Source organism: Electrophorus electricus, chromosome 17 (assembly GCF_013358815.1).
Source record: "Electrophorus electricus isolate fEleEle1 chromosome 17, fEleEle1.pri, whole genome shotgun sequence".
NCBI lineage: Eukaryota > Metazoa > Chordata > Actinopteri > Gymnotiformes > Gymnotidae > Electrophorus > Electrophorus electricus.
In genome coordinates this window covers 14,490,976-14,513,310 of record NC_049551.1, presented here as the reverse complement: position 1 = coordinate 14,513,310, position 22,335 = coordinate 14,490,976, and the positions used below count along the sequence as shown (strand labels likewise).

At 38.6% G+C, this 22,335-nt stretch overlaps 1 protein-coding gene across 1 annotated transcript; it reads left to right on the top strand.

The window, feature by feature from the left end:
• The first annotated feature begins 3,855 nt into the window (after positions 1-3,855).
• On the top strand, positions 3,856-7,891 carry LOC113580711 (collagenase 3-like). The gene is made up of 10 exons (XM_035535989.1): positions 3,856-3,992; positions 4,179-4,420; positions 4,525-4,673; positions 5,839-5,967; positions 6,052-6,213; positions 6,330-6,453; positions 6,550-6,680; positions 6,777-6,936; positions 7,055-7,158; positions 7,254-7,891. The coding sequence occupies exons 1-10, from the start codon at positions 3,891-3,893 to the stop codon at positions 7,352-7,354; spliced, it is 1,404 nt and encodes a 467-aa protein (XP_035391882.1). The 5' UTR covers positions 3,856-3,890; the 3' UTR covers positions 7,355-7,891.
• Positions 7,892-22,335: the final 14,444 nt, after the last annotated feature.

Sequence of the window (22,335 nt, the reverse complement as noted above, 5' to 3'; positions counted from 1 at the left end):
GATGGTTTAGTAGTAGTTTATATGTGGACTCTAACTATATCACCTTTTAAAGTCTTTCAGAACTAAAATTTTAGATGGAACGTTATTCATCCTGGAGGAATGGATAAAGGTCTATCTATTTAAAAACATATATTTAATACTTAATTCATCACAAGTAGCCTACTTAACTACTCAAAACTTTGATAGCACTCTGTAGTTTTCAAGTGAGCTTTGCTTTAAAAATGGGGATTTACATTGTCTGTAGTTAAACTACTGATATTAAAATATATTCCCTGAAAGCCAAAAAAAAAAAATGGAGATTGCATTTTTGGAGCAAAGGTCTGTTTGAATGTAATGTCTGGTGAAGTTTCTTATCTAGTGTGACGCAGGTGGCTCAGAGAAAGGGAGAGGCGGGGTTGCGGGGAAGTGCGTTTTACATTTACATTTACGGCATTTCGCAGACGCTCTTATCCAGAGCGACTTACAAAAGTGCTTTTTCATTTACTCATAGAATATATCCAAGTACAGTACAGTAGGTTATAATTAAACATACCAATGAACTAGAATACTGTAGAATACAGGGATGAATGCTGATACCTAGATAAATTTATCCATAGATAATAAAGAAACTGAAGAGCTAAACGCTAACAAAACACACAAGGTAATCCCCGGGTTAAAGGCAGCGCAGCGACGTCTTCGTGTACCTGTGGGTTTAAATAGACACACAATTAGCGAGAACAGGTGCGCACAATCAATACTCCAGGTATGGGAGCGAGGTTGGGAAATGGAGCGATCGCTATCACGAGTGGACGTCTCCTTCCTGCTGGGAGATCGGCCTCCTGTGACATCTAGTGTCATCTCTTTTAGTGGTAGATGTATAAAAGATTTGTTTAAAAAATAAGTAATGCTTTTAAAATGGTAATAATGAAGTACAAAAAAAATGTATTTTGGATTATTTGTCTTTTGCACAAGTACAGTTCATATACCTGTTCAAGTTCATAAAGTTGCAAGCACCTATGTTTTCAAATACTGTGTGATGATTATAATAGAAACTTGGCTACACCCAAAGATCCCCTACATCTCACCAGATGCTAATATTAGCATAGCTCTCACTCATTTGCATGACATTATAAATAAACAACAAAAGGATCATCTAGAGAGTGCATATTGTTGCTGGGGATTTTAATCAAGCATGTCTAAAGACAGTCTTTCCCAAATTCATGCTCTATGTGCAGTGATCTACTCAGGGGCAGAAAGCACACTTGATCATATTCCAATTTAAAGCATGCATACAAAGCTGTACCCCTTCCACATTTAGGGCTATCAGACCATCTTTTGTTCAATCTTGATGGCAGATGCAGTTTCAAATCTCCTTGTAATGTCATGCGCTTTCTCCGGGTTGCTACTCAGATACAACTTTGTGGTAACAATCAGCTTGGGCCATTTGACATCAAACGGCCTCTGCAAGATGAACATAGGTGTAGGACCATTGTGCTGAAACAAGTTGTTGGCCACTGGGATACCAGAAGTCTTCAGGAACAGGGGAGGCTGGAAACCAAAGCAGCACTGGATTAGAGTGAGGCCTAAGCCTTAAAGTACCAGGGAGCATATTCGGCCCAGGGGATAAACCTACTCCAGCCATGTCAGTCACCACAATAAGAACATAGATACTGAGCCTGCTCCTGCTTCAGCCTCCCTACTTGTCCTTTAGCTTTAGAATGGTGTCCAGATGTTAAGTGCTCCATAAAAGCCCTCCAGACCAGAGACATTGACTACTTCAGACTGAAGTTGCTTCTTTGGGCAGCCATATCAACAGAACATGTGGTGGAACAAAGCCTCAGATGTCTGGCAAGCAACTCTGAGAATGGAAGGCTGACTGGATATTGAGATCTGACTGATCAGAACTAATGTATTAATGACAGATCCTGGGAGGTCTGTGATATAGACAGAGCATATGCAAGGCTATGCATTCGACAGTGGAAATAAAGCAGAATACAGCTACGGTGAGCTTATGAATGAGTGAGTTTGTGAATGAGTAATATAAATATGAATGAGCAGAGTAGCTGAGACAAGTTCCTGGTGTGGAACCATGACAGACCCATGACAGAGATATGTCATGTTTTCAGATAAGTCTAAATAAAGGCATTACAGTTCCCAAAAGTTTTAAATCATAAATACAGGCCCACCTGTTCTTCCTGTTCTTTATGTCATCCTCATTCCTGTCCTAGTCTTCATCCATGTGTCCATCATCATCACTGCCACCCTCGCTCACAGTCCCACTCCTTCCACAGTAGCCTTACGTCAGGTCCCATGTTCTTTCTGTTGTGCGTCAGGATATTATGCAATCTGTCACCCCCCACGTCTGCATTATACTTTGTGTTTTAGCTTCATTTGATTTGCTCGCTTTTGTTTTCTGTTTATTAAATATTACTGGACTCATGCCTGCATCCTGTCCTTTTTGCTCCCACACACCCCAGCACATACCACAACTAACTCTGTTATCACGTCTTCCATTTGGAAAATGTGCTGCCCAGCCAAAGTTGATATGATTGGTTGAAATTTCATCAGATAAAATGGCCATATGTGACACGAAATTCTCAGACAGACAATGAGGATATATATCCAAATGATACACTGAGCATTAAATCCACACGTTACACTGAAGACAAACACTGTGGCTGTATGGCAAAAAAAAAGACTGGTGTCTTCCATATACATGACGTTGTGTAAAACAAAGTAAATCAGTGAGTCATTTCCTTACAGTTGCAGTTGTGACATGTATAAACAAGTCTGAGGGGTTTTTCCACAAATTAGAAAAACTCCTTCGTCACATAAATATCTATAATTAATACACTGAAGCAAAATCATTATCTTTTCTATGTCAAATAAGTTTAAATTTGTTGCCAAATATAATCCAGAATAATTCATTTAGCAATAAATACAAAATGTAAAAAGTTCTGTTTAAGAGCTAATTGAATTTTAATGAACAGAAAACTCAACATAGTAGGCTAACAGTGGTTCTGGTATAAATGTGTTATAGAAATATAAATGTTTAAGAATTAAAAATAAACTAAACATATTTTATATATATAAGATTTTATATATTTCTTATTTCATGATTTTACACATCACGATCAGTCCCTCCCAGCTACCATGTTCCCCTGTTTTCCCTTCTGTTTTTTGTCTTCTGTTTTTTAGTTCCGCTCCGTAGTTTAGTTTTCTCCTCACCTCGTTTAATTTTCCACACCTGTACCTCATTTGGTTTATACATTTAAACCCTGTCTTTGCCCCTTAATGTGGCTGTTCATTGAATGTGTTTCATTGTGGTTGTTGTTTTTGAATCTGTGCATGCATATAATTTTGAATCATTGTGGTTAAGTTTGTACTCCGTGCCTGTGTGTTTCCAAGCCCCGAGTTTTCCTAGCCTTAGTTATAGCCGGCTTCCTTAGTTTGCCTTCGTGTGTTTTTGTTTTGTGATGTATCCCTGTACTCTCCATTTCATGTCTATGACCCTGAACTATGATAACGACTCTGATTCAGGATTTGCCCCTATTAAATCTCACTCTTCTCCGCATACGCATCCGTCTCCTTACTGCTCAACATTACAACACAAATCAAAATGTCAATGATAACATCATGCTCTCAAAGTTTTAATTCACTTAGCAATAAATAGAAATTTAAAAAGTACAGATTGAAAATGAGGAAATTGAAAAAGTGGATTAAAACATAACAATGATGACATTTCCTTGACCATCATTGTGTTGGTGTAACCATATCCAGTGGTCATGATGTTCCCTAACTAGTAAACACAATGACTCAGTCTGTTGCTCAACATGCCTGTGTGAAGTGTATTTAAGCCTCCATCTCTGAGTGCAATCTAAGCAGGAGTGGATCACCGAGGAGGAAGAAAAATGAAGACTCACTATAAGTTCTGTATTGTAATTGGCCTGATGATGACCGTAAATTCAAGTCCAATATCACGAGGAGTTGAGGAAGATGATGCTTTTGTAGAGGTAATGCAAGGTTTATAGAGTGAAAAGTATTACTTGATACTCATGAATAATATATATATATATATATATATATATATATATATATATATATATATATATATATATATATATATATATAAAATTACTGTTAACATTCAGGATGTTAGAAACTCTTTAGACTAACTTGTATTTCATTGTTGTGTGTAGAGTTACTTGAAGAAATTCTACAACCTGACTGAGCAGACTGGGACTGCTTCCCACGGGAGGTTTAGTCAGATGAGTCTCAAAATAGCAGAGATGCAGAAGTTTTTTGGACTTACAGTCACAGGTACTATGGACTCGGAGACACTAAACGTGATGAAGAAGCCTCGCTGTGGAGTTCCAGATGTTGCTCAGTACTCTACGTTTCGTGAGGGTCTCAAATGGAAGACCAATGAGCTGACATACAGGTACAAACAGGATTCACTGCTGAACATTTCGTCTCATAACATCACTGCCTGAAATCAGTAAGAGCCTGTAAAAACCTTTAACAGTGACTCTGCTATTCCCACAGGATTGAGAACTACACTCCTGACATGACTGCGGCTGAAGTGGACGACTCCATCCACAGAGCATTGCAAGTCTGGGCTCGTGTCACTCCTCTGAGGTTCACCCGCATCCACAGCGGCCCAGCCCACATCATGATCTCCTTTGGTAGAGGATGTAAGTTCACACCTAAAGCAACACTGCACGGTCAGGGAACAATTTTTCATTCAATTAAAGCAAAATGTATTCTTAAGGACAAAGAATTCTACTTTCTATTTCTCTATTATTCTTAAAAGGAGAACTGGTAGAATATATACATATATACACCTTGATTTGTCTCTGCTCTAGCTGCGTTGAGCTTATCAAACACCCAGATCCTATACATTTAATAGACACATAGATACTCTACATTTTCACTGGTTTGAGAGGTAGTGGGGGGAAGCACTTGTCTAAAAGCTGATCTTTCATTGTGGCACATTCCTTCAATCAGCAGAGTGTAACGGTGAGCAGTAAAAAAATGGATGCATGTGCAGAGAAGAGCGATTTATTAGGTCAAATCCAGAGTCATCGTCGTTAGGGTAGTCCAGGGTCAATTTACCAGCATGAAGAGTACGAGGATACATGACAAGAACAAGGGCTAGGATACATGAACACAAGCAGTGGCTAAAACGAAAATCACGGAGGCTTGAGTAAATGTAGGCTAGAAATAACATACAGGCTAGGAAAATTAAACATGACTTTACATGGAATACACAGTGGTTTGACTTGGATAAACAATTAACCTACTAACATACATTCAATGAACAGCCAAGACACAGGGATCAAGACAGGGTTTAAATACATGAACTTAAGAAGCCTAGAAATGAGGAGCATGTTAAAGTAATGACGGACGTGGAAAACCAAACAAGGGGTGGAGAAAACGAAATTAAGAAATGGAACCAGACACACAAGACAGGGAAACCATGGAACATGGAAGCTGGGAGGTGCTAACTGTTACACAAAGCTGCTAGCTGCTATTAATTAGAAAGGCAATGCTGGCAACATTTCAGTGAACTGACCATTAATGATGTGTTAAAGTCATCTCTGAGATATGGTCAGATTATACCACCACTTAGACATGTAGATGGGAAACAGTTAAAATGATGTCTGTGTGAGAAAATAACATTCTTGTGTCTAAATGAATGTAGCACACTTTTCCAGCTGAAAAATCACTAACAGCCTTTGTTGTTCACATCTTAAGGTTTTGTGATTTTTTTTCAGGTCTGTGAACTGATAATAGTGACTGAAGGAAAAATTGTCTAGACGAAATTCTCCAATGTTAAATCCCCTTTTCTTGATACAGACCACGGTGATTTCTTCCCGTTTGATGGGCCACATGGCACTCTGGCTCACGCTTTTGCTCCATCTGCTGGCATTGGAGGAGATGCACACTTTGATGATGATGAATATTTCACCTTCCGTTCAACTAATGGTGAGGCTTGCACCTCACCACTGAACCAAATGAACTAATGTATAAAGTAAATAAACTGGTAGACTGACCATTTACTCTTTTCAGGCTACATTCTGTTCCTGGTGGCTGCTCATGAGTTTGGCCACTCGCTGGGTCTGTCTCACTCCAGTGACTCGGATGCCCTCATGTATCCTACGTACAGCTATAGAGATCCAAATTCATTTATTCTGTCCAAAGATGATGTCAGTGGAATTCATTCTCTCTATGGTAAGCACAAGGTGAAATGGTACTGAAATGAACAATGAAAAATTTTGCAGTGCTTTAATTCAGTCTGTGAATCCATTTTAATAATTGTGTTCTGAATTCTGACAATTTAACCACAGGCTCAAACACCAGGCTCAAACGCCCTCACAAGCCTGACCTCAAACCTCCAGTCACCTGTGACCCTAATCTAGTCCTTGATGCTGTTACTACATTACGAGGAGAGAGGTTCTTCTTCAAGAATAGGTAAAAATGGATAAGGAGACTTCCTCAGTAACCTTATCCACATCTGAAGTGTAATTCATAGGGAGTGACCACCTGACACTAAATTCTGTTGTTCAGCTTCTTCTGGCGTGTTTCCACGGCCTACAAGACTGGACCACATCTGATCCAGAGTTTCTGGCCTGATGCTCCAGATTATATTGATGCTGCTTATGAGAATACAGCACAAGACCAACTATTCTTCTTCAAAGGTAAGCAAAAATGTAAAATATACATTTCCAGTAATAATATAACCAGTCATAATGCAATGTGAGATAAACATTCAAACTTGTTGTCACGGTCCTCAGGTCAGAAGGTTTGGGTGTTCAAGGCTACTGACATTGTGCAGGGGTATCCTAAGAGCCTCAGCAGTGTGGGGCTTCCCTCTACAGTGAAGAAAATCAGTGCTGCCCTTTATGATCCTGACACTGGAAAGACCCTGTTCTTTGTTGACAACAAATACTACAGGTAGGAAATAAATCACACTGATACGTCACACTGTTAATAATTGTTTTTTTCCCCCGAAAAAATGTTCCTGAATAATTTCTATGGATACAGCTAACAAGTTTTGTAACTACTTTTGTAGTTATGATGAAAAAAGGAAAGTGATGGACAAGGGTTCCCCTAAACTGGTGGGAAAGAGATTCCCAGGAGTTACTGGAAAAATTACTGCAGCTTTCCAGTACAGGGGTATGTAACATTGACACCCTTTAATGTTCCATAGAGTCAAACTGTCCTCTGATTAACTAGTATGACATTCCTGACATGTAAACCGTGTGTTACAGGTTTTACCTACCTCTTCAGTGGAACACGCATGTTTGAGTACAGCAACTCAAGCAAGAAAGTCTTACGTGAGCTTAATAATAATTACTTCTTGCCGTGCTAATTGTTCCCATCTGTGTACCACTGAGATAGTGGCATGGCAAAATATAAATAGCAAATACAGTATGGTCCATTACATTTACCATGTTTATTGATAATATTTTATTTGTATGCACTTTGTAAAATCTTATTGTTGTACTGTGTGTTTTGTAAATGTAGCTTGTCTAAATTATTATTATTATTATTTCTGTTGCTATTGTTATTTATTTATTGTTATATAGCTGCCTTGCTAGTTATGCAAAATTGTAAGATTTTTTGTTCATTACTGAAGTTATTTATAGTTAGGTAACTAATGTTACCTAGATCTTTTCTTGATAGCTTTGGCAATTTTTAGTCTAAATATTTTGCTGTAAAAATACAAAGGTTTTTCATTATATGGCAATGCCAAAACTAAAAACCTTTTATCTTAATCTACTAGAAATCTATCTTGTATTGATTAATACCTGAAATTATTACTTTTTCTTTTTGAATCAGTTGCACCATTTTGTAAGTAGAGTACTTATGAGCAGTAATAACTATTTTATTAAAGCTTTCTACCGCATTTGTGAGTGTCTGTTCTCACCATGTAACACATATTAGCGTATTTTTCCTCAAAGGCATCTTAGTAACAGCACAGTCATGGCCAAACGACTGGCAAATTTTGGTTTTCACAAAGTTTACTGCCTCAGTTTTTTTAGTTCCTTTTGCCAGATGTTTATATGGTATAATGAAATCTAATTATAAGCATTTTATACTTTTTTTTTTTTCATTTATTTTTATTGACAAATACATCAAATTTAAGCAAATAATATTTACAATGTTGACCCTTATTTAAGACTTCTGCAATTCACCTTGGCATGCTGGATATCAGCTTCTGTGCAAAATCTTAACTGATGGTGACCCATTCTTGCCTAATCAGTGGTTGGAATTGATCACAGTTTCTGTGTTTTTGTTTGTCCACCCTCTTTTTGAGGATTGACCACAGGTTCTCAATGGGATTGAGATCTGGGGAGTTTCCTAGTCATGGTCCCAAAATTTCAATGTTTTGTTCAACAAGCCACTTGGTTATCACTTTTACCTTGTGACATGGTGCTCTGTCATGCTGGAAAAAGCATTATTCATCAAAAATTGCTCCTGGATCATTAGGAGAAGTTGCTCTTGGAGGATGTTTTGATACCATTCTTTATTCATGGCAGTGTTCTTAAGCAAAATTTTGAGCAAACCCACTCCCTTGGATGAGAAGCAACCCCACACATGAATGGTCTCAGGATGCCTCACTGCTGGCATGACACAAGACTCATGGTAGCGCTCACCTTTTCTTCTCTGGACAATAATTTGTCCAGATGTCCCAAACAGTCTGAAGGGGGCTTCATCAGAGAAAATAACTTTACCCTAGTCTTCTGCAGTCCAATCCCTATACTTCCTGCAGAATGCCAGTCTGTCCTTGATGTTTTTTCTGGAGAGAAGTGGCTTCTTTGCTGCCGTTCTTGACACCAAGCCATCCTCCAAAAGCCTTCGTCTCACTGTGCATGCAGAGGCACTCACACCTGCCTTCTGCCATTCCTAAACAAGCTCCGCACTGGTGGTCATAGCTGCATCCTCTTTAGGAAATGGTCCTGGTGCTCTCTTGACTTTCTTGGGAGCCCTGAAGCCTTCTTCACTGCAATTGAACCTCTCTCCTTGAAGTTCTTGATGATCTAATCAATGGTTGATTTAGGTTCTATCTTATAAGAAGCAATGTCCTTGCCTGTGATGCCCTTTTTTTTGCAATGCAAGGATGACCGCATGCGTTTCCTTGGAAGTAAACATGGTTAACAGAAGAAAACTTCAAGCACCACCACCTTTTTAAAGCAACCAGTCTGCTCTTCTAATCAGCATGACAGAGTGATATCAGCTGCCTTGTCCTCGTTAACACTTTCTCCTGAGCTAACGAGAAGATCACTGAAATGATTTTAGCAGGCCACTTTGTGGCAGGGCTGAAATGCAGTGCCTGGAATGCAGTCATGTTTGTATTAATTTTCATGGCAAGGAATGACTTTGCAATTACTTGCAACTCATGTGATCATGCGTCACAATCTAGAGTTAATAAAAATTGCCACCATAAAAACAAGCAGCACACTTTGTGAAAACCAAAATTTGTGCTAGTCTCAAAACTATTGGACATAAGTGGAATATCAAAAGTACCCTTTTCATATGACTAAGATATAATATGCCATTATTTTACTACATTATTTTTTAGTATCTTAAATCTAAATATCTTTACTTAGAAAACCGAAAAGGATTTAAAGGCAAAGCTGCCTCTGGGATAGAGACAACAGTATACAGCTGTGTTTAATACAGCTTATTAAGGACCCATGTTATGTATTTTTTTGTTAGACAGCTATTCACTGAATAATCTTGTTAACTTTGTTTCTTTAGCTTGCTAACATTATTTTATTAGCTATCCATGAACAGTAAAGCCATAAAAAATTCCACGGAGAGAAGTGACGTCTTTGTTTTAAACACAAACATACACATACTTGAACTATCTGAATCATTAGATGGTTTAGTAGTAGTTTATATGTGGACTCTAACTATATCACCTTTTAAAGTCTTTCAGAACTAAAATTTTAGATGGAACGTTATTCATCCTGGAGGAATGGATAAAGGTCTATCTATTTAAAAACATATATTTAATACTTAATTCATCACAAGTAGCCTACTTAACTACTCAAAACTTTGATAGCACTCTGTAGTTTTCAAGTGAGCTTTGCTTTAAAAATGGGGATTTACATTGTCTGTAGTTAAACTACTGATATTAAAATATATTCCCTGAAAGCCAAAAAAAAAATGGAGATTGCATTTTTGGAGCAAAGGTCTGTTTGAATGTAATGTCTGGTGAAGTTTCTTATCTAGTGTGACGCAAGTGGCTCAGAGAAAGGGAGAGGCGGGGTTGCGGGGAAGTGCGTTTTACATTTACATTTACGGCATTTCGCAGACGCTCTTATCCAGAGCGACTTACAAAAGTGCTTTGTCATTTACTCATAGAATATATCCAAGTACAGTACAGTAGGTTATAATTAAACATACCAATGAACTAGAATACTGTAGAATACAGGGATGAATGCTGATACCTAGATAAATTTATCCATAGATAATAAAGAAACTGAAGAGCTAAAAGCTAACAAAACACACAAGGTAATCCCCGGGTTAAAGGCAGCGCAGCGACGTTTTCGTGTACCTGTGGGTTTAAATAGACACACAATTAGCGAGAACAGGTGCGCACAATCAATACTCCAGGTATGGGAGCGAGGTTGGGAAATGGAGCGATCGCTATCACGAGTGGACGTCTCCTTCCTGCTGGGAGATCGGCCTCCTGTGACATCTAGTGTCATCTCTTTTAGTGGTAGATGTATAAAAGATTTGTTTAAAAAATAAGTAATGCTTTTAAAATGGTAATAATGAAGTACAAAAAAAATGTATTTTGGATTATTTGTCTTTTGCACAAGTACAGTTCATATACCTGTTCAAGTTCATAAAGTTGCAAGCACCTATGTTTTCAAATACTGTGTGATGATTATAATAGAAACTTGGCTACACCCAAAGATCCCCTACATCTCACCAGATGCTAATATTAGCATAGCTCTCACTCATTTGCATGACATTATAAATAAACAACAAAAGGATCATCTAGAGAGTGCATATTGTTGCTGGGGATTTTAATCAAGCATGTCTAAAGACAGTCTTTCCCAAATTCATGCTCTATGTGCAGTGATCTACTCAGGGGCAGAAAGCACACTTGATCATATTCCAATTTAAAGCATGCATACAAAGCTGTACCCCTTCCACATTTAGGGCTATCAGACCATCTTTTGTTCAATCTTTTACCCTCTGGTGGATGGTACAGGAGAATTAAGTGCTGGACAAACAGTTTCTTTCCCTGGGCCATCTGAACTTTAAACTCCACCAATATAGTCTGAATAGGAGGTGAATAATGACGAGAACAGTTTACAGTAAAAAATATTCATATTCTTTTAAAGTATTTATCACACTTGAAGCAATATTTATTTTCCTAACAATTTTATATAAACTCACGACTAATGTCTATATTCGAGTGCAATATCTTTTGAAAGAATTTGTGTTTAAGTGCAATAATCATTGTGTTTGAATGTCTTAAATTTGTTAGATTACACTTGTATTAGATAGCTTTGAACTGGAGTTGGCCCCCCAATTTCTTTGTATAATTGTGACAATAAAGGCATCTTAATCTCATCAGTTCAAAGCACTTCACTTCTACAGCATGTATTGTTGGAGCAGAAACTCAGTCCATAGACAACCTCAACTCTGGAGATGGATAGCTACAGACACAATTCTGTCCAGAGTGTGTGAGTTTTTATTGAGAGGTCGGCTGTCACAATTGGTCCCTCCTAGCTTCCATGTTCCATGGTTTCCCCTTTCTTGTGTATTGGTTTGGTTCCATTCCTTAGTTTTGTTTTCCACACCTGTCATTACTTTCACCTGTTCCTCATTTCTCGCCTTGTTAAGTTGTTCCCAGTGTCTTGGCTGTTCATTGGATGTAAGTCTGTATGTATGTAAGTAGGTTCAATCTTTATTGAAGCCTCTGTTTATATAAGCCTGTAAGTAAGTCTAGTTTGTTTACTACTCTAGCCATTTGTGTAATTCTTATCTCCGTGTGTTACTTCCTAGCCCTTGATCTTGTTATGTATTCTCGGAGTCTCTATGTTGGGCTATGACCCTGGGCTACTCTGACGACTACGACTCTGGATTTTTCCCTAATAAATCTTGCTCTTCTCCATACACGTGCCCGCGGCCTTACCGCTCACCATTACATTGGTGTGATCACCTAGAGGGACCAGGGTGTATACCTTTCCAAAAGGGACAACCTGAGCTGAATGGACAAGATGTTTGTGTCTTTTTGGGAACCCATATCAATATTAGAGAAGGCATAACAAGAATGAAAGTCCTGGCTAGGTGCTATCTATGGCGGCCTCAGATGAATGTTGATATTGCAATGTCATGAACACAGGAAAGCACCATGCGTACCATGATGCGTACCATGTGAACTTATACATTGTTTCAGGATTCATGGCATTCCAGAAATGATTGTCACACTATGCAAAGTGTTTTATTAGTAATGGCAGCAAGGGGTTTGTGGCCATAAATTGAAACACTCACCCTATTGAAGCACTGCAACCTGTCACCTATTGTCAAAAGGATTAGAAGAGAAAGCTATACAGACTTGTAAGGATCTGATGAAGCACTCAGGAGAAACCCTAGCGACAAAGCAGTACACAACAATATCAAGCTACCAAATAACCCCATCAATCATTGGTTGTGAAGAAGAGTGCACAATCTAGTGGGTGACAGTTTGGTGGGCCTTTTAGGCGGGTCAGAACAGATCTCAGAGATATATTTAGCCAACCATAGATTTATTGGTTATTTTGACATTGTTGGGTACAAGGCACTTGTGTGAGTGTTACATGTGCATGTGATGTGTGGATAACTTATTTGAATGAATTCATGTGTAGAAGTGGATAATTTTGTGTTGCTGTAAACACAAAGAGAAATAAATTATTACACAAAACTGCATCTTTCCACTGCTTATAACAGTGTTACGTATTACTTACCATCAAGTCAGTACAATGAGTATAACTGGGCAGCTAATCTGGGAAGGAAACAAAACAGTTAATTACTAATTAATAGAAACTTAAAATATGAGAATATACAATGTTCTCTTGTAATTACTTTGTTAAAATATCTGGGGTCTAGACATATTCTCAGTTTTCCATTCTTTATGTCCATAATTACTTAGGAGATAATCTACTCTGTAAGACCATCAGTCTTCTGTAACATACTGAGCCATTCCATTCTTTCCAGGTCTGCCTTCAGCTAGTTTTGGAGAGCAAATAGTATTTTTCTACATGGATTTTTCTACATGGACCAACAAGAGTAGAATAATGTCAGTTTGCAGATGCTAAATATTTTAGCAAGCCAGATGTATCTTCAGGATGCTGGCAGCTAAACTTATATGACCGGTGGCATGCTTTGGTCAGTTTGCATTGTGTGTTCTACTGGTTAACAACCTAATCCTTGAAACTGATCCTTATATTCTGCCATGAGCTCCTGGTAAACTGTTTGCTCCTCCAAAACAAGAACTTGAGGAGTAACTGAAGCCATTGAGCAATTGAAGCCTTTGAGCAACTGAAGCTGTTGAGCAATCATTTCTCAACCCTAATCAACAGGTCACATGTCGAACCCGCCACTTGTCCTGCTCAAGGATGAAAGGAAGAAGTTATTATTGCAGAGATGTAGTTAAAGGGATAATTCAAAACATCAGATAGAGTACCAGTCCAAAAATTCAATATCCAGGGAGAGAAATACAGCCAGGCAGACAAATCCAAAGGGAAAGACAATAGGCAAAAGTCCAAAAAGCACAATAGGATCAAAAGCACAATACATGCAAAGACAATCACTCAGTACACACTAGGAAGAATAATTTGAAGTGATACTAAGAAACAGACAGGTTTAAATAAGCATGGATAATAGGGAACAGGTGAATTCAGTTGTCAGGTGAGGATGAACGGGTAAGTGATCGGTCATCGGTGACTGGTGGAATGTTGCTCCTTGCAATTAACAGGATTCTGGGAAATGTAGTAATATTGATTGTTGGCTGAGCTGGGAGAAACTGGGAGAAACTGGGAGCTGGGAGAAACTGGTTGCAGGACAGCAATAACTTTGGGTTTATTGCTGTTTTGGGTTGCAGGCTCTTGAAATCTGTTTCAGAAATGACATTAACTTCAGCACCTATGTCATGTTTAAATTTGATACTCTTGCCATTTAGAAGAGTCCATTCTATTGTCCATGCTGTTCCCTCTGATACTGCATGCTCATAAAATTTCAAATATTCACTGAGTGTGTCATTGCCACTGTGTAATCATTGCACACACGAGAAGAGGATCCAGTTGCATAGGTTTTATTTTAGCAACCAAACTCCTACTTGCAGAAAGACAGGTAAGCATGGTCAGGTCGGTCCGGGGTCAAAGCACGGGGTAACATTCAGGAGGTGTCCGAGTGTCAGGCAGGAAACAAGGTCTAGAAAGCAGGCAGGAGTCAATAACCAAGAAACCACACAGGATGAGGAAACGCTCGTACGCCACATAGGAGCAATACTTTGGGACTAGTATGCGGGGAGGAGAAGCTTATAAAGGGGTTGGTAATGAGGGGAATAGGAATCAGGTGTGTGCTAGAATTCCGGTGAGTCACATCGGGGGTGTGCACGAGCAGGTGTGGCTGTGCGGGGATGAGGGTTGTTCCTGGGGTTCATAACACACTGGAAACAAATCGATTTTCCCTTGTAGCCTACTTCTACGAATCTGACTCCATGTCATGTTCTACACTTATTTTTTTAGTTTTATAAAGTAGAATATAGTACTTCTTTTTCATATCGGAAAAGTATAGGAGATATACAGTAAATACAAGACATACAGGACATACATTTTTACTTTTTCCTCCCAAACAAAGTCTTGCATGTGTTTTTGAAGGCTTGCAAACTATTGTTTACTTTCATCACCTTTCCTACTTATAATAGATCTCCTCAAGTGCTATGCATTTTGGTTCAGTGCTATCCAGAAACCTGAAGAGACTTCTGATGAGTGCTCTCTGTGCTTGTGCTATTCTTTTGATGTGTGTCTTGATTTTGTATCTGAGCATCAGTACAGACGATCTTTCTCTGCACTCGCACTTTGCTCCTTCTTATTCATGTCACAGTGGAACTATAAGATATAAACATGCATTTGAAACTGAAAAATGAGTCATTCCCATAGTGTTTTAATCATTGCTAATCCTCTCTGTCAGTCATTTTAAATATGTCTATCATGAATGACACATAACAGTCAATCTCCAATAGCAGGCCTTACCATAAACAACTGGTTAAATTGTGCTTAAGTGCCAGCATGTGCCAAGTCACGTCAGGACCGGCTCGTTGACTGTGGCAGCGATATTTAGGGGTGCAAGCAACTTAGGTGCTGTAACACTATTGTATTTGTTAGTTGTATTTCTTAGGGCTTTTCTTCTTAGTCGATAAAGCACCATAGGTGCTGGACCCCTTTTGTAATTGTTTTTCTTCTTCTTCTGATTCTTGATCTTATGTAGCAGACCTTGCTAACTGAGAAAGTACTTACTTGTCCACATGTAGGCTCACTCTGGCTCATTCTTTTGCTCCCTCTGTTGGCATTGGAGGAGACCCACACTTTGATGATGATGAAAATTTCACCTTCCGTTCAACTAACGGTGAGGCTGGCAAATCACCACTGAACCAAATGAACTATAAAGAAGGAAGAAACTGATGGAATATCCTTTTACTCTTTTCAGGCTACATTCTGTTCCTGGTGGCTGCTCACGAGTTTAGCCGCTCGCTGGGTCTGTCTCACTCCAGTGAGACAAAGTAGACAAGGTTGCAAAGTAGACACTGTCTTCTGTTACCACAAGGCAAGCATGACCATGTTCTTCATGAACCAGTAGCTCTTCAGGTGAACATTCATGGCCTTTTGGGCAATTAGTCTCATACAACACCTACTTTTATTCATCAATGGTTTTGATTTTTATAGCTATGATGAAAGGAGATTATGAATGAACATCAGTATCACATTAGTGGAAGAGAAATTTCCAAGGATGATTCATTGAGTTACTGCAGCTGTTCAGTACAGAGGTACACAGGCATGGCCCATTTCTCTACTGAACACACACACACGCGCACACACACACACACACCTGCACACACACACATGCACACACACACACACACACACACACACATGCACACACACACACGCACACACACAGGCACACACACGCGCACACACACGCGCACACGCGCGCACACACGCACACAAACACACACGCACACGCACGCACACGCACACGCGCACACACACGCACACAAACACACACGCACACGCACACGCACACACACGCATACACATGCACACGCACGCGCACGCACGCACGCGCGCACACACATGCACACGCACACGCGCACATGCACACGCACACACACACGCACACACACGCACACACACGCATACACACACACACAAACACACACACGCACGCACACGCATACACACACGCACACAAATGCACACACACACGCATACACACGCACACACATGCACACACACACATGCATACACACACACACGCACACGCATGCATACACATGCAAACCTCAACAAGTACTGGAGGATAATAAGTACATACATACCTGTAAGTAGGAAAACAGTCTGTTACTATGTAAGTAGAAATTTGTTAAATAAAATTGTTTTCTTTCCTGTTCCAGCTACCTCTTCAGTGGATATAGTTAAAAAAAAACAGAAGCTTCAGTGTGTGCTACTTCCAGAAATGTTAATCAAATAAACACAAAACTAGGTGTCTTCTATGGATTATTCTATAAATTATATCTGCCTTACAACAGATAATGGTAATACCAGCACTTTTAACCAAATACAGAGACACATGCTGTTTTAAGAACATACGTGAACAGTCACACAACTCAGAAGAAAAAGCTTTTTTTTAAAACTTGTATTGCACAGTTATTCTTCATATTACTTAAATTTCATATTCTCTGACATCATCTTCCAATTTAATAGATACCTGTGCTTCAATACTTGTTACTGGCATCAGTTGCAGGGGTGAAATTCAGTATCACTGTGCAGTATTTTGTATAAAGTGAAAAATAACCATATATGGAGACATATGTTGTTCTGTCATGCTGAGGCTTGTTATCTGTCAAGTGTATGCATGAATGTATTCTAAATCGCCCTTGGAACAGCCTCAGGATTTTCTGTAGTTCTTCTATTGTCACACAATCAAGTTTTCAACGTCCGTGATTGAGTGTAAACGTACTAGAATGACATCACAACTCTCCTGGGAAATTCCACAAGATCATTTCCAACATCCAGATATAATGACATATTTTTGTTCCACTAGTAGCAAACAGACTCTACAGCCAACCTATTTGTTCTTTGTCCATTAATTTAGTATACACAAAATTACTACTGTGGAAATAACTCATTAATACAGAGTTTATTTGTCTTCACCTGAATTTATACAAACATTGTTGTCACGGCACAGCTCCCTCCTCCCAGACGTCTCTGTGTGTTGTAATGTGTTACAATTGTAGATGATCATCACTGAATACTTTTTGTGCAGTTGTTTCTGTCTGTGTGTGTGTCTGTGTGTCTCAATTTTGTATCTGAGCATCAGTAAAGACGATCTTACTCTGCACTTGCACTTTGCTCCTTCTTATTCATGTCACAGTGGAACTATAAGATATAAACATGCATTTGAAACTGAAAAATGAGTCATTCCCATAGTGTTTTAATCAGGGCTAATCCTCTCTGTCAGTCATTTTAAATATGTCTATCATGAATGACACATAACAGTCAATCTCCAATAGCAGGCCTTACCATAAACAACTGGTTAAATTGTGCTTAAGTGCCAGCATGTGCCAAGTCACGTCAGGAAAGGCTCGTTGACTGTGGCAGCGATATTTAACGGTGCAAGCAACTTAGGTGCTGTAACACTATTGTATTTGTTAGTTGTATTTCTTAGGGCTTTTCTTCTTAGTTGATAAAGCACCATAGGTGCTGGACCCCTCTTGTAATTGTTTTTCTTCTTCTTCTGATTCTCCACCTCTGTTTACAAAACTGTAGCTCATAGATACATCAATCTTGGTCAACTGGTCAGTATTGCCACAAGCTATGGTGACAAATGAGATAAAGATGTAAATGTAAGTGTATTAAGCCTCCATCCCTCTGAGTGCAATCCAAGCAGGAGTGGATCCTTATGGAGGCAACATGAAGACTCACTACAAGCTCTACCTCCTCAATGGCCTGATGACTGTTCATTCAGGTCCAAGATTTTGCTTTTGCAGTGGTAATGTAACATTTATGAAGTGTAAAATATTACTTTACACTCTAGAATGAGATATAATAATAAATATAATAACATTTCTGTTAACATTCAGGATGTTAGAAACTGTTCGTACTAAATTGTATTTCATTATTGGGTGTATTACTTGAATTACCTGAAGAAATTCTAAAATATGAGTGAACAGTCTAGAACTGCTTCCAAAGCAAGCATTGATGAGATGAGTTTCAAAATTGCTGAGATGCAGATGTTTTTTGGGCTTAAAGGATTTAAGCCTAAATGTGATGAAGAAGCCTTGTTGTGGAGTTCCAGATGTTGCTCAGTACTCAGCACGTTTGGTAAGGATTTGAAATGGAAGACCAATGAACTTCATTAACACGACTATCTTGAGAACATGACTAGTTTTTCTTACACAGACTGAAGGAAGTCAAGTCTTATAAATGCACTGCCAAAAGTTAGTAAAAGCCTGTAAAAAACTTTAAACAGCCTGTTATTACCACAGAAAATGTCTAGTATTTTTGTGCCTAGATGAATGCTAAAATGAAGTATTAACTTGCTCTTATGTAGCAGACCTTGCTAACTGAGAAAGTACTTACTTGTCCACATGTAGGCTCACTGTAGGCTTAGTTTTGAGACCCTTTCAGGTCTGTCAACTTAGTAACGTATAGTGATAACAAAGATGTAAATTGTCCAGGCCATAAAATCCTCTAATGTTAAAACTTTCCTTCCCCTTTGATGGACCAGACGGCACTCTGGCTCATTCTTTTGCTACCTCTGCTGGCATTGGAGGAGATGCACACTTTGATGATGATGAAAATTTCACCTTCCGTTCAACTAACGGTGAGGCTTGCAAATCACCACTGAACTAAATGAACTATAAAGTAGGAAGAAACTGATGGACTATCCTTTTACTCTTTTCAGGCCACATTCTGCTCCTGGTGGCTGCTCACGAGTTTAGCCGCTCGCTGGGTCTGTCTCACTCCAGTGAGACAAAGTAGACGAGGTTGCAAAGTAGACGCTGTCTTCTGTTACCACAAGGCAAGCATGACCATGATCTTCATGAACCAGTAGCTCTTCAGGTGGATGTTCATGGCCTTTTGGGCAATTAGTCTCATACAACACCTACTTTTATTCATCAATGGTTTTGATTTTTATAGCTATGATGAAAGGAGATTATGAATGAACATCAGTATCACATTAGTGGCAGAGAAATTTCCAAGGATGATTCATTGAGTTACTGCAGCCGTTCAGTAAAGAGGTACACAGGCATGGCCCATTTCTCTACTGAACACACACACACACACACACACACACGCGCGCACACACACACACACGCACACACGCACACACACACATGCACACACACACACACACATGCACACACACATGCACACACACACACACAGGCACACACACACACACGCACACACACATACGCACACATGCACACACACATGCATACACATGCATACACATGCATACACACACACGCGCACACACACACACATACACACGCACACACACGCACACACACACATGCATACACACACACATGCATACACACACACACACACACACACGCACACGCATGCAAACACATGCAAACCTCAACAAGTACTGGAGGACAATAAGTACATACATACCTGTAAGTAGGAAAACAGTCTGTTACTATGTAAGTAGAAATTTGTTAAATAAAATTGTTTTCTTTCCTATTCTAGCTACCTCGTCAGTGGATATAGTTAAAAAAAAACAGAAGCTTCAGTGTGTGCTACTTCCAGAAATGTTAACCGAATAAACACAAAACTAGGTGTTTTCTATGGATTATTCTATAAATTCTATCTACCTTACAACAGATAATGGTAATACCAGCACTTTTAACCAAATACAGCGACACATGCTGTTTTAAGAATATACGTGAACAGTCACACAACTCAGAAGAAAAAGCTTTTTTTTAAAACTTGTATTGCACAGTTATTCTTCATATTACTTAAATTTCATATTCTCTGACATCATCTTCCAATTTAATAGATACCTGTGCTTCAATACTTGTTACTGGCATCAGTTGCAGGGGTGAAATTCAGTATCACTGTGCAGTATTTTGTATAAAGTGAAAAATAACCATATATGGAGACATATGCTGTTCTGTCATGCTGAGGCTTGTTATCTGTCAAGTGTATGCATGAATGTATTCTAAATCGCCCTTGGAACAGCCTCAGGATTTTCTGTAGTTCTTCTATTGTCACACAATCAAGTTTTCAACGTCTGTGATTGAGTGTAAATGTACTAGAATGACATCACAACTCTCCTGGGAAATTTCATAAGATCATTTCCAACATCCAGATATAATGACAGATTTTGTTCCACTAGTAGCAAACAGACTCTACAGCCAACCTACTTGTTCTTTGACCATTAATTTAGTATACACAAAATTACTACTGTGGAAATAATTCAGTAATACAGAGTTTATCTGTCTTCATCTGAATTTATACAAACATTGTTGTCACGGCACGGCTCCCTCCTCCCAGACGTCTCTGTGTGTTGTAATGTGTTACAACTGTAGATGTTCATCACTGAATACTTTTTGTGCAGTTGTTTCTGTCTGTTGTTTTAAGGAAGGAGGTATAGAAAATAAACTGCAATTAATAAGTTATTATTACATTTGCATTTTTTAAAACTATCTAATTAATTATCAGTTAATTAAATAATTCTCTATACTTTGTCCATGATTTTCTTCTTGTGCAAAAGAAACCCAGTGCCACAACTTTAGACAATTGATTAGGTTTTCCTAAATTATAAAAAAGGTAGCAGCCAAATCACATCTAATTTTATGACTCCTGTCTTCTATTTAATGAGCAATATTAATCAAGCAGTAAAGTGATGAATCATCCAAAATAAATGAGGCTACAGGAAACCTCAATACAAAATCGTCTCATATGTCCTTCAGCAAATTTGACACAGTATGCAGCATGTTACAAAATCAGGTGTAGACGGAGTAGAATTTATTTTAAAGTACGTTTTTAAGAAGTAGAGATATTCCATATTACTTTTACATGAATAATAACTGAACTGAGCTGAACAACTGTAGATTATCTGGTGTCTGTTAAGTCACATATTTATATGCATGATACTAACCTACTTTGTTATTATTCTTATCTTAAGGTGTCATAAAATACTATTTTCTGCTGTAAATGTATGTTTTGCAAGTAAAATAAAATACAATTATTTGAAGCACTCAAGTCTCATGCTTGACGATAAGACAAGAAAACATGAGAATTTAATTTCGTGATGAATCATCCAAAATAAATGAGGCTACAGGAAACCTCAATACAAAATCGTCTCATATGTCCTTCAGCAAATTTGACACAGTATGCAGCATGTTACAAAATCAGGTGTAGACGGAGTAGAATTTATTTTAAAGTACGTTTTTAAGAAGTAGAGATATTCATAAGTATTTGTAAACCTACTGCAGTATTTCCTTAAACAAATAAATAAAAATAACACCATAAACAAAGTACCACATGCATCTTGGATTGTACAGCATATGGCAAAAGTAAACAACTACCAGAATCTCTTGTACTTTAGCTACTTAGAGGTTACTTTTACAAACACAGAATCCACAGATTGTAGCCAGTCTAATGCCTTCAAGTTGCAAAGAATTTACTAAGTCAGATCAGGGTTGCAGTAAATATCAACCTAATAATCTTAAAGTTTAGGATAAGGTATGTGCATAAACAATAAATTGTGAGTATGTTCCATATCCAGATGTCTCAGGGATGTTCCATTCCAGAAAGGACTGAGACATCTTCAGATATGTAACAAACATGAAGGCACTTTTGAGCCCTTCCAGTAAAGGGCATGTTCAGACAGAATGGCCTATCCTTCCTTTCGCTTCCCCACCCAATGTCAAGGCTCGGAAGCCTTACATAGAAGTGGTGTAGATGCAGCACATATAAACCCCTCTTGTCTTCTCTGCAGTAGAAAACAGCTCAGCAATGGAGGGCAAGGTGCTTCTGACACTGGCACTCACGGTGTGTTTGGGGCTGAGTAATGCCGCCCCGACCAACCTCACACATCTGT